At 41.5% G+C, this 13,544-nt stretch overlaps 1 protein-coding gene across 6 annotated transcripts in view; it reads right to left on the bottom strand.

Annotated features, from left to right (window-relative positions):
- Window positions 1-13,544, bottom strand: part of LOC311588257 (uncharacterized protein) — a 286,185-nt gene that overhangs the window by 234,079 nt on the left and 38,562 nt on the right. For all 6 annotated transcript variants that reach the window (XM_084765781.1, XM_084765782.1, XM_084765780.1 and 3 more), the window contains exons 2-3: window positions 1,985-2,084; window positions 149-247 (exon numbers count right to left, since the gene is read on the bottom strand). In XM_084765781.1, the coding sequence (XP_084621907.1) occupies window positions 149-247; window positions 1,985-2,084 (199 nt within the window). The remainder of the gene's footprint in view (window positions 1-148; window positions 248-1,984; window positions 2,085-13,544) is intronic.

Raw genomic sequence — 13,544 nt, 5'->3', positions numbered from 1 at the left:
CTTCCCTCCCTCCCATTTTCCCCTTATTCCCCTCCCCTATGACTGTTCCTGAGGGGGATTACCTCCCCCTGTATATGCTCATAGGATATCAAGTCTCTTCTCGGTAACCTACTGTCCTTCCTCTGAGTGCCACCAGGCCTTCACTTACCAGGAAACTGGGACAGAGGGGAGGACATCCTATTGAGACTCTGGATGAGAGAAGCATGGTAGAATAGCAAAGTAGAAGGATCCAGAGGGTCCTAGAAACCTACAAGTAGAACATTATGATAGGCAGATTTGGGCCCAGGGGTCCCGCTCAAACTAAGGCACCAGCCAAAGACAATACAGGTGGTAAACTTTAAACCCCTACCCAGATCTAGCCAATGGTCAGAACAGTCTCCACACTTGAGTGGAGAGTGGGATGTGACTTTCTCACGTACTCTGGTGCCTCACATTTGACTAGCATACAAACTTTTAAGAGCAAATACAATGAAACAAAAATTAAAGTTTAAAATTTCTGTTAAATGCTCAGGTGGTAAGGGGTTTGCCAAGTATGTATACAGAGTTGAATTCTATCCCTAGTAATGTCAAAAAAAAGTTTTGCTAAATACTTCTAGTGAGCAACAGATTTCAGCCTAAAACCATTTCTACCATTTCAAAAAGGAAGAGCAGATAGAGTTAAAGATTTCTTACACAAAGTAAGGTTTTCTTCTTAGATTTTACCAACCATTCTCTATAGGGTTTACCAGAAGAGGCTTATGAAGAATTGAGATTATTCAAGAGACTAATGATGAAGAGCCCAGGTGGGACTTCTAGAGGTGTCCCTTAGTATATTTGTGAGTTACTGGTTTCAGGATGTTCTCCACTAAAGTCTGCAGATGCTCAAATTCTTCATATGAATTGCATTCTTTGTATAGATGCTAAATATTAGACATCATTCACGTGTTCAAATCAGTTCTACATGAATTGGCCATATTTAAAAATTCATTATATTGTATTGAAGAGGTAATTATGATAATAAAATGTCTTTACATTTATATTGTTACATGGTCAAAATAGATGCACTTGAGAAAACAAAACACTATTTTCTATGCACAGTCAGTTGACTCATGGATATTGCTGTTGTTTGGATGAGAAATGTCCCCTATAAGCAAGTGTATTCTGACACTTTGTCCCCAGTGAGTTGTGCTATTAGCGGGAAGTTGTGGAGCGCTTGGGTGGTGCAGATCGTCAGAGGAAGTATGTCTCCAGGCCTGGGCTTTGAGAACCTTATGATCCATGTTCCCATCACTCCCTGCTTCATTGTCACCTTGACAACATGATGTCTCCATTTTCTCCTCTGTCTGCCTGCTTCCATGCTCCTCCCTGCCGTCACAGATTCTCCTTCTGGAACCAAAGGCCAAAATAAACCCCATCCTTCTATAACTTGCCTTCGTCAAGGTGTTTTAGTACAGCAGCGGGAAAAGTAATTAATACAGATACTCATGTCCTTCAGCTGTATAAAGAATGGACACATTTTCTGGCTCTGGGCAAATGACCACATGAGTTTGTTACTGTGCACTGTTTCTCAGAGCAAGCAATGAGACACAGCTGTGTTCTACAGGCTTAGACCAAAACTTGGATGACATCACCCATGCCTCTACCTTGCAGCTTTGGCTGAGGTAAGGTGGAAAGTTGTGTCTCAGCTTCTCTTTTATTGAGGATGGGGCACTCACTGTTAGCACTTGCTGGATCTTACAAAGCAGGACACTCATTTGCATAGTATTTCTGACTCACCCTGATCACTCTGCCTCTACTTTGAGCAAGATGCCAATGATCAACTCTCTTTAGCACCCGTGAGGAGGCTGAGATCTTTGTGACCAAAGGTCACAAGAGAAGCAACATCCCAGTTTCCCAGCTCTTTTGGTTGTATTGTCACCCACCAGGATGGTACTTTTCTTCTTTCAAGCAAGTTCTAACTTCATTAATATTTACTCACAGCCAACCAGGAATATGAGACACTCACAAAAGGTGCTTGATATCTTGTCACAAGAGCCTGGTTGGGGGTAACCACAGGAGGCTTTTCCTCTGGGGCACTTAAAGGATTTTTAGACTGAGAAATATCTCTGGAGAAAAAAAGAAATCACAAGAAATAAATGCATGTCTGTGTAATCTACCTCAAAGGTTCATTGTAGAAATAACTTATCAGGCTCAGATGCTTCCCCCGGCCGAGCCTGTACATCCCCCAGAGAGCTGAGATTCAGTGTCCAGTGGCTTCCTGCACACCCACACCCTCCATACCAGCTCTGTTGCCCACAAACGGGGGGTCTACAATTTGTACAGGTGCAGACAGCAAGATTCAAGGCACCCTCCACTTTCTCTTTTATCAAGATCTCCTAAGTTGCTGGAACAATTTTGTTTAAGGCGAGTCTTTTTCCTTATTTCAAAGTGACCCCTTCCTGTTTAAACAACACATTCTGGCTTTAAAGAAAAAGAGGACAAAAAGTTACAGGTCTTTTAGTAAAGGTGGTATGCAGGTGGGGATCCCTCCGGTTGTTCTGAAGTCATAGCATGTTAATAACATTAAACACACAGTAACATACTGATGGAGTTAAGTTGTTGACATCATAACTGGATTTCCACTGAGAAATTTTACTCTTAATTTCAGAGAAAACCAACTACTCCCCTCTGGCAATTTTCAGGAATACAATTTCATAGTATTGTACGCTACGTAGTGGCAGTAGTTTGGAGCTGGTCTCAATCACAAAGCAATTTGTTTGTGAGGATATGAGTTAGTAACTGGGAACTTAGACTGTATGGGCATGAAATCTGAATTTCTTATTGAATGCACTGTGTGACTTTAGGCAAGTAAATTCAACCTTTCTGAGCCTTAATTTTCCATTTATATAACAGCATTGTTTATAAGGTAGATATAACTCAAGGAAAGGAAGCCAATGTATATTCCTTCAGTCCAACATTTGCTTTAGCCACTTCATCATTCAGCTTTTAGGCATTGTAACAAAATACCAGACAGAGGACAGGTTTATTTTGGCTCACAGTTTCAGAGGTTTTAGTTCATGCGCCATTAGCTATGTTTCTTTGGGGCCAGAATACCATAATGAAAAGGCATGGTAGAAGAACTGATAGCCTTAAGGCACATGGGAGGAGAGAGATGGGGGAGGAAGAAGAGGAAGAAGAGGAGGAGGAGGAGGAGGAGGAAGAGGAAGAGGAAGAAGAAGAAGAAGAAGAAGAAGAAGAAGAAGAAGAAGAAGAAGAAGAAGAAGAAACAATGTCTGGCAGTTGCTATGCTTTATATATAAACTCTACCCGCAAATAGTCTAGGCACTGAAGCTTAGTTTGAGCTCCTAACATTATTCGGGGAGATCCATTCTGCCTGTATTTGCTTACTGACACTATGAGATAAAGAACTCCATCCATCATCTTCATATCTTATTCAGGCCATGATCTGAGGCATCTGAAACACCAAGGTGGGTATACGTCACAACAATAAAAGGGCTAAAAGAATAGCCAAACCTTCAGCATGTGGGCCTTCAGGATTCAAAGGAAAGTGACCATCATGGTGATAAGCAGATTCATGAAGACTTGGGCTAACTTTGCAAACACAAAACCTAATGTGCAACTCTAGCCTCCTGCTCCCAGAAGTCACTGTTACAGTAGAGTTGGACATTGGACCACATGAGCAAAAATGACTGAGGCTCACACATGCCTAAATTGGAGTGGGAAACACTATGGAACAAGCAAGAGGATATGACAGGAGCTGAACCTTAGTTTGAGCTCCTTTGAGCAGTGCAAGAGAAAATGTGTGCTCCTTTAGAAAATCATACATTGTGCAGAGCCTAAGGGTAGTCTTTCTAGGTTAGTTGTATGTGTGAAAGTCATTTTACAACTTTCAAAACGATAGCCAATGTAATGAAAGGCTGAAGAATTCTCACCTATTTGCAAATAGAAAGTCTATTATTCTGTTTTGGAATTTTTGCCCCTCTAGAATAAAAACTAATTTTGCTTCCTTTTATTTATAATATAATTTAAAAATTATTCCTGATCCATACACGCATTTCTTCTTTGGATTGTCTTTTAGAATGATGCCAAGATATGGTACTGCTTAAGATTCAAATACAGTCAACTCAAGATGGGTAGAAATTAGAGAGGAAGGAGGCCCCAGAGAAGGACATTCAAGGCAGAAAACTTGGACAAGACAGCAAAGATGAAGGCAACCACATATAAGAAGTAGGCCAGAGAGGATGAGAAAGGAACCATCACTCTAAAAGGAGTAGAAAGTCAACAATTCCCAGAGTATCCCTTTTCCCATGCCAATCACCAAGGACAACTCTTGAAAAGTCCTGAGTATCCATTATACAAGGCCCTAGTTCATTCTCATTAACACACCTGAACATTTCCTGCAACTCGATTCCACCAACTACAGGTGGAGATGTTAAGTGGATTCAATGAGATGAGCCCAAAGCACTTCCTAAGGTCCCCGCTGAGTCTCCCTTTTCCTCTTTTCTTTGTCTGGTGCCACCTCTCTCCATCTCTGCACAAAGGTCAGTCCTCAGCAATCTGTACTCCAGTTTCAAAACTTAACTTGGAACAGTGATAATTAAGCCATTTAGTGTGTCCTTAGAAACCAACTGGTACATTAAGTCATACCTTTTAAAGAATAATGATCCTTTCATATCAAATGCTCATTACAATAATAGTTTGCAAGCTTGGTGTTAATTGTGTCTCTTGTTATACAATTATAGATCATACCAGCTATAGACTGTACCATGTAATTATTGTTATTCATTAATAGCCAACATTTAGAAAGAAATGGATACCACTTATTCATCATTGAGGTGACTATTTTATTCCCTCCGCAAGCACATGACAGACTGGCTGAATTTTTTTTAAATCATGGAAGCTTATGTTTTGTAATCTCAATAATGTTTAGAGATGCTTTTGATGGATTTTATCATGACAGGCTCAGGAAAAGAGAGATATACTCCTATAACAGAAGTATTTCAAACAGAGGTTCCATAGGCTCAATCTTGAAAGTTTCAGTGAGATGATTAAGGAAAAAGGAGTAAGTGAACAGCAGTGTTTGCAGATATTCCATAACTAATGAGTAGCATGCATATTCCTGGGAGGAAGTGGAGAATAGGGAATATAAAATTCACACTAAAGCCTCAGGATTCTGGCTCATTGAATATATGATAGAACTACAGGGCATGTGTTTTAAGGACTCTACTCCCCAACCTCTTCAATTTGTTTAGTGGCTTTTGGACCATAGGTTTAGAAGGGATAACTGATGTGTGGTAAGACTGGGGTATCTTGATGATCTCAGAATCACATGCAGGTGGATCCCAGCCCTGGGCCCAAAAGAGAGTGTTGGGTATGACTTCATCTTTCTTGCACAACTATGCAACAGACTGTATTCTCCCTTGCTAAAGCCTTTTTCATAAGGTATGCAAATGGCTTTAAGGGTTTGCTTTCAGAAACTGAACATACTTGTGTATTATTTAAAGAAAAATTAGCCTCAAGGACTAGGGAGATGACAGTTAGCAAAGTGACTGTCTTGCAAGCTTAGAACCCACATGGTAAAAAATGTTGAGCACTGAGCATGGTGGAGCACACTTATAATCCCATAACTGGAAAGGCAGGGATAGACAGACTTCATGGGCTCAGTATCTAGCAAGCATGGCTTATTTGTGAATTCCAGGCCGGTAAGAGCCCATGGAATGACATCTCTGACTTTCAATACATGTGCACACATGTACTTGCACAAGTACACACACACACACACACACACACACACACACACACACACAGACAACACTCCAGTAGATAAGATCAATTATAGTGTTCTAGTCACAAAAAAAGCAGAAGATGCACTAGATTATAAAGATGCCACCTAACACCAAGCATATGCTATCACTTCTCTGTGCACCCAGAGCCTTCCTCCTCTCCTAGATCACGCCTTTCACATACTTCAGTGCCCTAAGACAGCTTTACTGTGGTTGGACAACAACACCATACACAGACATATTTTTGAAATGCTGGCTCTTAAACTGCTCTGATTTCCTTCCCAGGAACTCTCTGCCACTGAACATCGCCTTCTGTTCTCATTTCATTTCTGTTGTTGTGATGGAGCATCCTGACACGAGACAACTTTGGTGATAAAGGGTTTATTTTAGCTCATAATTCCAGGTTACTGTCCTTCACTGAGGGGAAGGCAAGGCTGCAAGAACATAAAATAATTAGTCCTATCACATCGAAAGTCAAAAGCAGAGAGAGACAAAGACAAGCATGCTGACTTTCTTGCTTGTATTTTGGGGCTCAGGTCAATTCTCTACTCTTACATGGTTTAGAATTGCCTGCCTAGAGAATGGTGCTGTCTATAGTGGGTCTTCCAAACCAATTAACCTAAATAAGATAACTCATGATAGACACACCCACAGGCCGATGCAGTGTAGACAGTTCCTCTTGTACACTATGTATTCAGATACTGATTTATGTGCCCTGAGATCTGGTCACAGTCAAGAATCTCTTGACTCAATGTTGTGTAAGCACCCTACACATATGTACCCGGTGGGCACCTTGGTCTTCATGTGGATCCTAAAAAAGGCTTACTTATATGCCTTTCAATCACTTTCCTTTGGTGGAGTTGCCTTGCCAGGCCACTGTGGAAGAGGATGAGCTCAGTCCTAATGTGCCTTGATGTGCCGGGATAGGTAGGTGGGAAAGGGGCTCTCCTTTTCTGAGGGGCAGGGGATGAGGGATATGTGGAAGGGAGAGGGAGGGTGAGAGGCAGGAGGAGGGAAGGGAGCTACAATTGGGATATAAAACAAATAAATAAGTTAATTAATTTAAAAGAATTTTAGTTTAAAAATTGTTCTTCATCTTCTCTGGTTAACTAAGAAGCTGATCAGCCTATAGCTCGGCAAAGAGGATAGGAGGTAGGACTTCTGACCACAGTCAGGGGATCTCAGGTGGGAACCAGAGAAGAAGGAGGAGGAGGAGGAGGAGGAGGAGGAGGGGGAAAAGGAGGAGCGAGGAGAAGGTTGCCATGAGGCAGTCACAATGAGGAGATCACCATGTGGACAGACAGATAAAGCAAAAATAGCCAAGGCGAGACTAGGACAGCAAGTAACATGGGGCACATGGCTTGGAAGTAACCAGGCTATTATAGACAGGTTAGAATAGATCAATATCTGCCCAGCTGTCATGCATTAAAGCTTATTAATAAGTCTAATAGGTCTCATTGTCATTACTTGGGAACTAGAATGGGTAATAAAAACCATTTATTTTTTTAAAAAAAACTTTCTTCTCAGATGATTTTAGGTTCTCTAAAGTGACAACTGACACACACAGCTTCCAAGCAGCATGCAGACAGATGTGGGACCAGTAATAGTTCAATCCTTCTATGTCTTAGTTAGAATTACTATTTTTAGGATAAAATAACCAACTTGGAAGGAAAAGGGTTAATTTGGTTTAACTTTCCATGTGTTCATCATCTAAGGGAGTTAGGAGAGAAAGTGAAACGTGGCAGGAATCTGGATGTACAGGCCATGGAAGAGTGCTGCTTATTAGCTAGCTGCCCATGTCTTGCTCAGCCTGCTATCTTATAGAACCCAGGACCACCAGACCAAGGATGGCTCCACCAACAGCAGCCTGGGCCCTCTTCCATTGGTGACTACTTAAGAAAGTGACCTACAAGCTTGTAATACAGCCCAATCTTATAGAGGCATTTTTTTTTTAATCGAGGCTTCCTCCTCTCTGATGACTCTAGCTTATGTCTAGCTCTGGTTGTCATAAAACTATTCAGAACATCCACCATTTAAAAAAAAATAAACAAAGTGCAAACAAACAAAATATACCTTTCTATAGCTCTCCTGGTTGGAAAGCACAGACTCTTCACTCTATCTTTCTGGGATCTCATGGCAGTCCCACACCATTACCTTTATTATTTAATGCCTAAGTGGGACTGTCTGTGTCAACCTGGCCTCTGTGATAGGTCTCTCTTTGGGACCTCATGGGTGGAGGGAGATTTATACTGAGATCCTGTATATTTTCTACATCACTTGATGCTTCACAAGCTCACAGCTTGTGTCATCCAGAGCAGCAAGAGACCTGGCCATGGAAGAGCTGAGAACTCCTGAATTACAGTACAGTCAACAGAGATCCAAGGGAGCTCTGGGCCTCATGTGACCTGGACATCTTCCTGTAACCACTCTCTCCTTCAAGACCACAGCATTCTGGACCTATGATGGGAAAGCCACGCCCAAAGGTCACTGAAATTCTCAGGGTCACCATCCTGTTATATTAATGAGTAGAACTCTTTTCCTTACCTCACTGATCTTGTACAGGGAGCCTTGGGTCACTACTCTTGGTGGTGTCTCTTAAGCATTTTGAAAAGTATTATATGGCTAGGCTGAGACTTTTCTCTAAATGCTTATATTCTGCTTCTTTTAATCACAAATCCCATTTTAAAGTAATTTCTATCTTCTCAGTTTTAACTGTACATAGTTAAAAGAAGCTACATATCATCGTGAATACTTTGTCAATTATCCTTGTACATTATTATGGAGTTCCGCCTTTCATAGGGATCCAAGGACACAGAGAATTCAGCCAAGTTCCCATCCACTTTCAACTAAGTATGATCTTTCTTCCATTTCCAAAAGACTTTCTCCTTGATTTTTAAAAATGCCCGTTACTGAGATGGTGAGATGTCTCAGTGAGTAAAAGTCCTTGCCAAGCAATCCTGCCACCCTGAATTGATTACAAGGACCCATGGGGGAGAATAGAAACAACTCCTCAAAGTAGTCCCTGATCTTAATATGCATACTGAGGCACATGTACATCTGCATATCTATATCACACACATGTGAAAGGAAAAGGGGAGAGAAGGGGGAGGAAGGGAGGGAGGGAGGAAGGGAGGGAGGGAGGGAGGAAGGAAGGAAGGAAGGAAGGAAGGAGGGAAGGAAGGAAGGAAGGAAGGAAGGAAGGAAGGTCTTTTCTGCCTACATATACTATCTATATTTCACCCATGACCATTCAGGGAATCTCTGAGAAGGGTATGGCTATGATTGTTTTTTCCTTTTGACTTTCAATTTCAGTTTAACAGTTCAAAATACAGTGGGAAAACAGTAGTAGCAGTGACTGTTTGTGTAGTTTTTTTTTTCATATAGCTCTTCTGACATTATGTAATTATCTTTGTTTTTAATTTATATATTCACTTGACATCCCCATTGTAGTCCCCTCCCTCCTCTCCTCCTAGTCCCTCCCTCACACCCTCTTCCCTTATCCTCCTATCCTTGTCTTCAGAAACAGGGAACCCCTATATCAACCCACCTCAGCACATCAAGTTGCATCAGCACTGAGCTCCTCCTCATCCACTGCAGTCAGGCATGGAAGCCCAGTTAGGGTGAAGTGATCAAAGACGGGCAACAGAGTCATGTCATAGACAGTTCCCACTCAACTTACTAGGGGACTCATATGAAAATAAAACTGTCCATCAGTTACATATGTGTAGGGGGCCTAGGTCCAGTCTATGCATGGTCTTTGGTTGATAATTCCATCTCTGTAATCCCCCCATTGGACTAGGTTGGTTTACTCTGTTGGTCTTCTTGCAGTGGAGGACACGAGACTGAGAAAGCCACCTTCTAGACAGGCAGAAACATAGAGGTTGGGGGGGGGGGGGCCACCAATCCACCTGTAAACCTTAGAACCAAATTTTAACCTGCCTACAAGATGTGGCTTTGATTTTTTTATTAAATATTTTTGCATATACATTTATATTATTACACACATATGTAATAAACTATCTACAGCAAGAAGAACCACAAAACAATCAGGAATTATATATGTTACATTTATAGTGTTTTGGCTATTTGTATTTGGCAGCCTTGAAGAAAGCATTTTTTTTCTACCTTGGTGAGTCTCATCATTATCAAATTGAAACACCTATCTACACTAAAACCCTAAAAAACTAAATGTAATTGTAAAACTAAACTATCTGGCCTTTATCACAACCCCTCCTGTGTAGTATGTGTGACAAATGTTACCACAGAACCCAAGGCAATGACCCCTATCCAAGGGAAAGGCTCCTGGAGACGGGTCGGATGTTCTTGCCAGGAGTAACTAATTGCAGCCCCCTTCTTTTCTCTTATCACTCATTGTTTTGGGAACATTCCCACTATTTTCTTTTTCTACCTTTGATTTTACTTTCTTATCAAAGAACTTCATATGTAATTGTGTTGTTAGGAGACCCTTAAGTTGAAACTACAGCCAAGAGTCATTTAGTCAAGTTTACCACTAGGTTCCATTCCACTTGTTAATAAAAACATGGCTAAGAATAAGTCACCCGTAAATAGCTTATATTATGACTTACAAATAAAATTTTAAAACTCCAAATAGTGACAGAAGAGATAAGGAACAAAACTGTCTTGACTCACAGATGTTTGGCGTAATGAGAGAACATTGACTTTTGATAAAGAGGGCACATGCACTGATACCAATCTAATGATTTATGAATGATCATTCAAGATTGATGACAACATAATTACACATCATCCTGTGTAATTGTATGGAAAAATAATGTAACCATGAGAGAACACCCCTGTTTTAAAATGTGTATAAAACCTGGCTTGCTTGTCTCCAAAATGCACTCAGACTTAAACTTCCCTGAGTTGGTCTGTTTGTCACCCGCTTAACGTCTGCCAACCGACGCTTTGAGAACCCCCATTCTCAAGGACCTATCCCTGACTGAGATGGTTCACAGCAGGTCTTCAACCCCATCAGAGACTGGAGGAGGAATAAAATTAATTACCTGAGTATACAAGGAGTACAGGTTATCAGCTTCCCAAATGAGAAGATGACAGAGATAGTTTGCTGCTTGAACAGTCACCCAAAATTCTCTATAACATTGGAGCATCATCATCAGCCCTCTGGCCCAATTTATCTGACAGACTTATTTGTGAGGCAGAAACTATTGAGGACTTGCTTACTCTATCTTGGCAGAGTTTGGCCGTTGCTTCTGCCTGCATCCAAGCTTGCCCCATTTTTAGGCAGAATTCTGTCTGTGGAGGAAACTGTGGCATTTCCCCCACTGGCTGGTTTGCCAGATTTGAAGCCATCTCCATAAGGAGGTTCTTTAATGCTCATCACCTTCTTGGTGGTAGGCTGGGTGTTGCCAGCAGTAAACCTGTCTCATTGTAAATGTATCTTTGAAATAATAAAAACATCTTTAAATTGCATATTCTGTATGTCTCTGAGGTTTTTTGAAAACCTTATCTAACTTCTTTATCTTATCTTAATTCTGTTCTGTTGTAGGGGTTTGGCTTCTTTGTCAAAAATCAAGTATCTGTAAGTGCGTGGGTGTATTTCTGAATCTTCAACAAATGGTTCCGATCTAACTGGATATCTATATATAGAAAAATGCAAATAGGTCCATATTTATCACCCTGCACAAAACTAAAGTCCATGTGAATATAAAGACCGCAACATAAAATCAGACAAACTAACTCTGTTAAAAGAAAAAGTGGGGAAGAGTTTTGAACTCATTGAGACAGGAGACAACTTCCTGAGCAGAACACCAGCATCTCAGGCTTTTATATCAACAGTCAGTGAAGGGGACCTCATGAAACTGAAAATCTTCTGTAAGGCAAAGGACACTGTGAAAAGAACAAAACAAACAAACAAAAATAAAGCAGCCCACAGACTTAGAAAACAATCTTCACCAACCCTGCATCTGACAGAGGGCTAATATCCAAAATATTTAAAGAATTCGAGAAATTAAACACCAGCAAACCAAGTAATCCAATTGAAAAACGGGGTAAAGAGCTAAACGGAGTATGCTCAAGAGAGTAATATGGAATGTCTGAGAAACGCTTAAAGAAATTCTCAACATCCTTAGTCATCAGGGAAATGCAAATCAGACCTGCATGGTACAGGAGCGCCACAAGAAGACCAACAGAGCCAACAATCTGGGCCTGGGGGTGGGGACTGATGCCTCAAACAAGGAACATGCATTGAGATGCATTGCTCAGATATAGCCATAGGTATCTCAGTCTCCCTATGGATCCTTTAGTAAGGGGAGCAGGGGTTGTCCCAGCATGTACTCTGTTGCCTAGGGAGGACACTAGGGTGGATGTTTAATTCTTATTCAGAAGGGCAAATGGAATAGAGGAAACAGGATAGGAACCTACCATAAAGGTCCTCTGAAAAACTCCACCCAGAAGGCTATTGAAGCAGATATTGAGAATCACAGCCAAATGTTGGGCAGAGCTCAGGGAGTCTTATGGAAGAGTTGGGGGATAGAAGTACCTGGAGGAGACAGGAACTCCATGAGGAGATCAACACTGATGCACCAACTAAGAACCATGAATAAAGAGGACCTAGACCCCCTGCTCAGATGTAGTCAATAGGCATTTCAGACTCTATGTGGGTCCCCTAATATGGGGAACAGGGACTGTCTCTGACATACTCTGTTGTCAACCCGTTGACTACTTTTTCCTGGTGGGGCAGCCTTCCCAGGCCACAGAGGAAGATGATGCAGAAAGTCCTGATGGGACTTGATAGATTGGGGTCAGATGATAGGGGAGGAGGTCTCCGCCCTTTCTGAGGACTAGAGGAGGAGCAGAGGGGGAAGAGGGAGGGAGAGTGGGACTGGGAGGAAATGAAGAAAGGGGCTACAAGTGAGATATAAAGTAATAAATTTAAAAAAACTATTTTTTTAAAAAATTCTGTTCTTCTGAGCCCCTTTCAGAACTACCCTTTTTTCCCCTTTTTTTATTAATTTATTCTTGTTACATCTCAATGGTTATCCCATCCCTTGTATCCTCCCATTCTCCCTCCCTCCCATTTTCCCCTTATTCCCCTCCCTTATGACTGTTCCTGAGGGGGATTACCTCCCCCTGTATATGTTCATAGGTTATCAAGTCTCTTCTTGGTAACCTGCTGTCCTTCCTCTGAGTGCCACCAGGTCTCCCCCTCCAGGGGACATGGTCAAAGGTGAGGCACCAGAGTATGTGAGAAAGTCAATACCCCACTCTCCACTCTACTGTGGAGAATGTTCTGACCATTGGCTAGATCTGGGTAGGGGTTTAAAGTTTTACGGCCTGTATTGTCCTTGGCTCGTGCCTTAGTTTGAGCGGGACCCCTGTGCCCAAATCTGCCTATCATAATGTTCTACTTGTAGGCTTCTAGGACCCTCTGGATCCTTCTACTTTGCCATTCTCCCATGCTTCTCTCATCTAGAATCCCAATAAGATGTCCTCCCCTCTGTCTCAGTTTCCTGGTAAGTGAAGGTTTTCGTGGGACATGCCCCTTGGGCTAATATGCAGATATAAGTGAGTATATACCATTTGAGTCTTTCTGCTTCTGGGTTAACTCACTCATTATGATCATTTCTAGCTCAATCCATTTATCCACAAATTCCGGGAATTCCTTCCAAAATATATAAAGAACTAAAGAAATTAAACACCACCAAACCAAATAACCCAATTGAGAAATGGGGCTTGGAACTAAACAGAATTCTCAACAGAGGAATATCAAATGGCTGAGAAACACTTAAAGAAATGCTCAAC

Source organism: Acomys minous (assembly GCF_964271855.1).
Source record: "Acomys minous genome assembly, chromosome: 17".
Classification (NCBI taxonomy): domain Eukaryota; kingdom Metazoa; phylum Chordata; class Mammalia; order Rodentia; family Muridae; genus Acomys; species Acomys minous.
The sequence above is the reverse complement of the archived record's forward strand: the minus strand, read 5'-3'. Positions and strand labels throughout refer to the sequence as shown.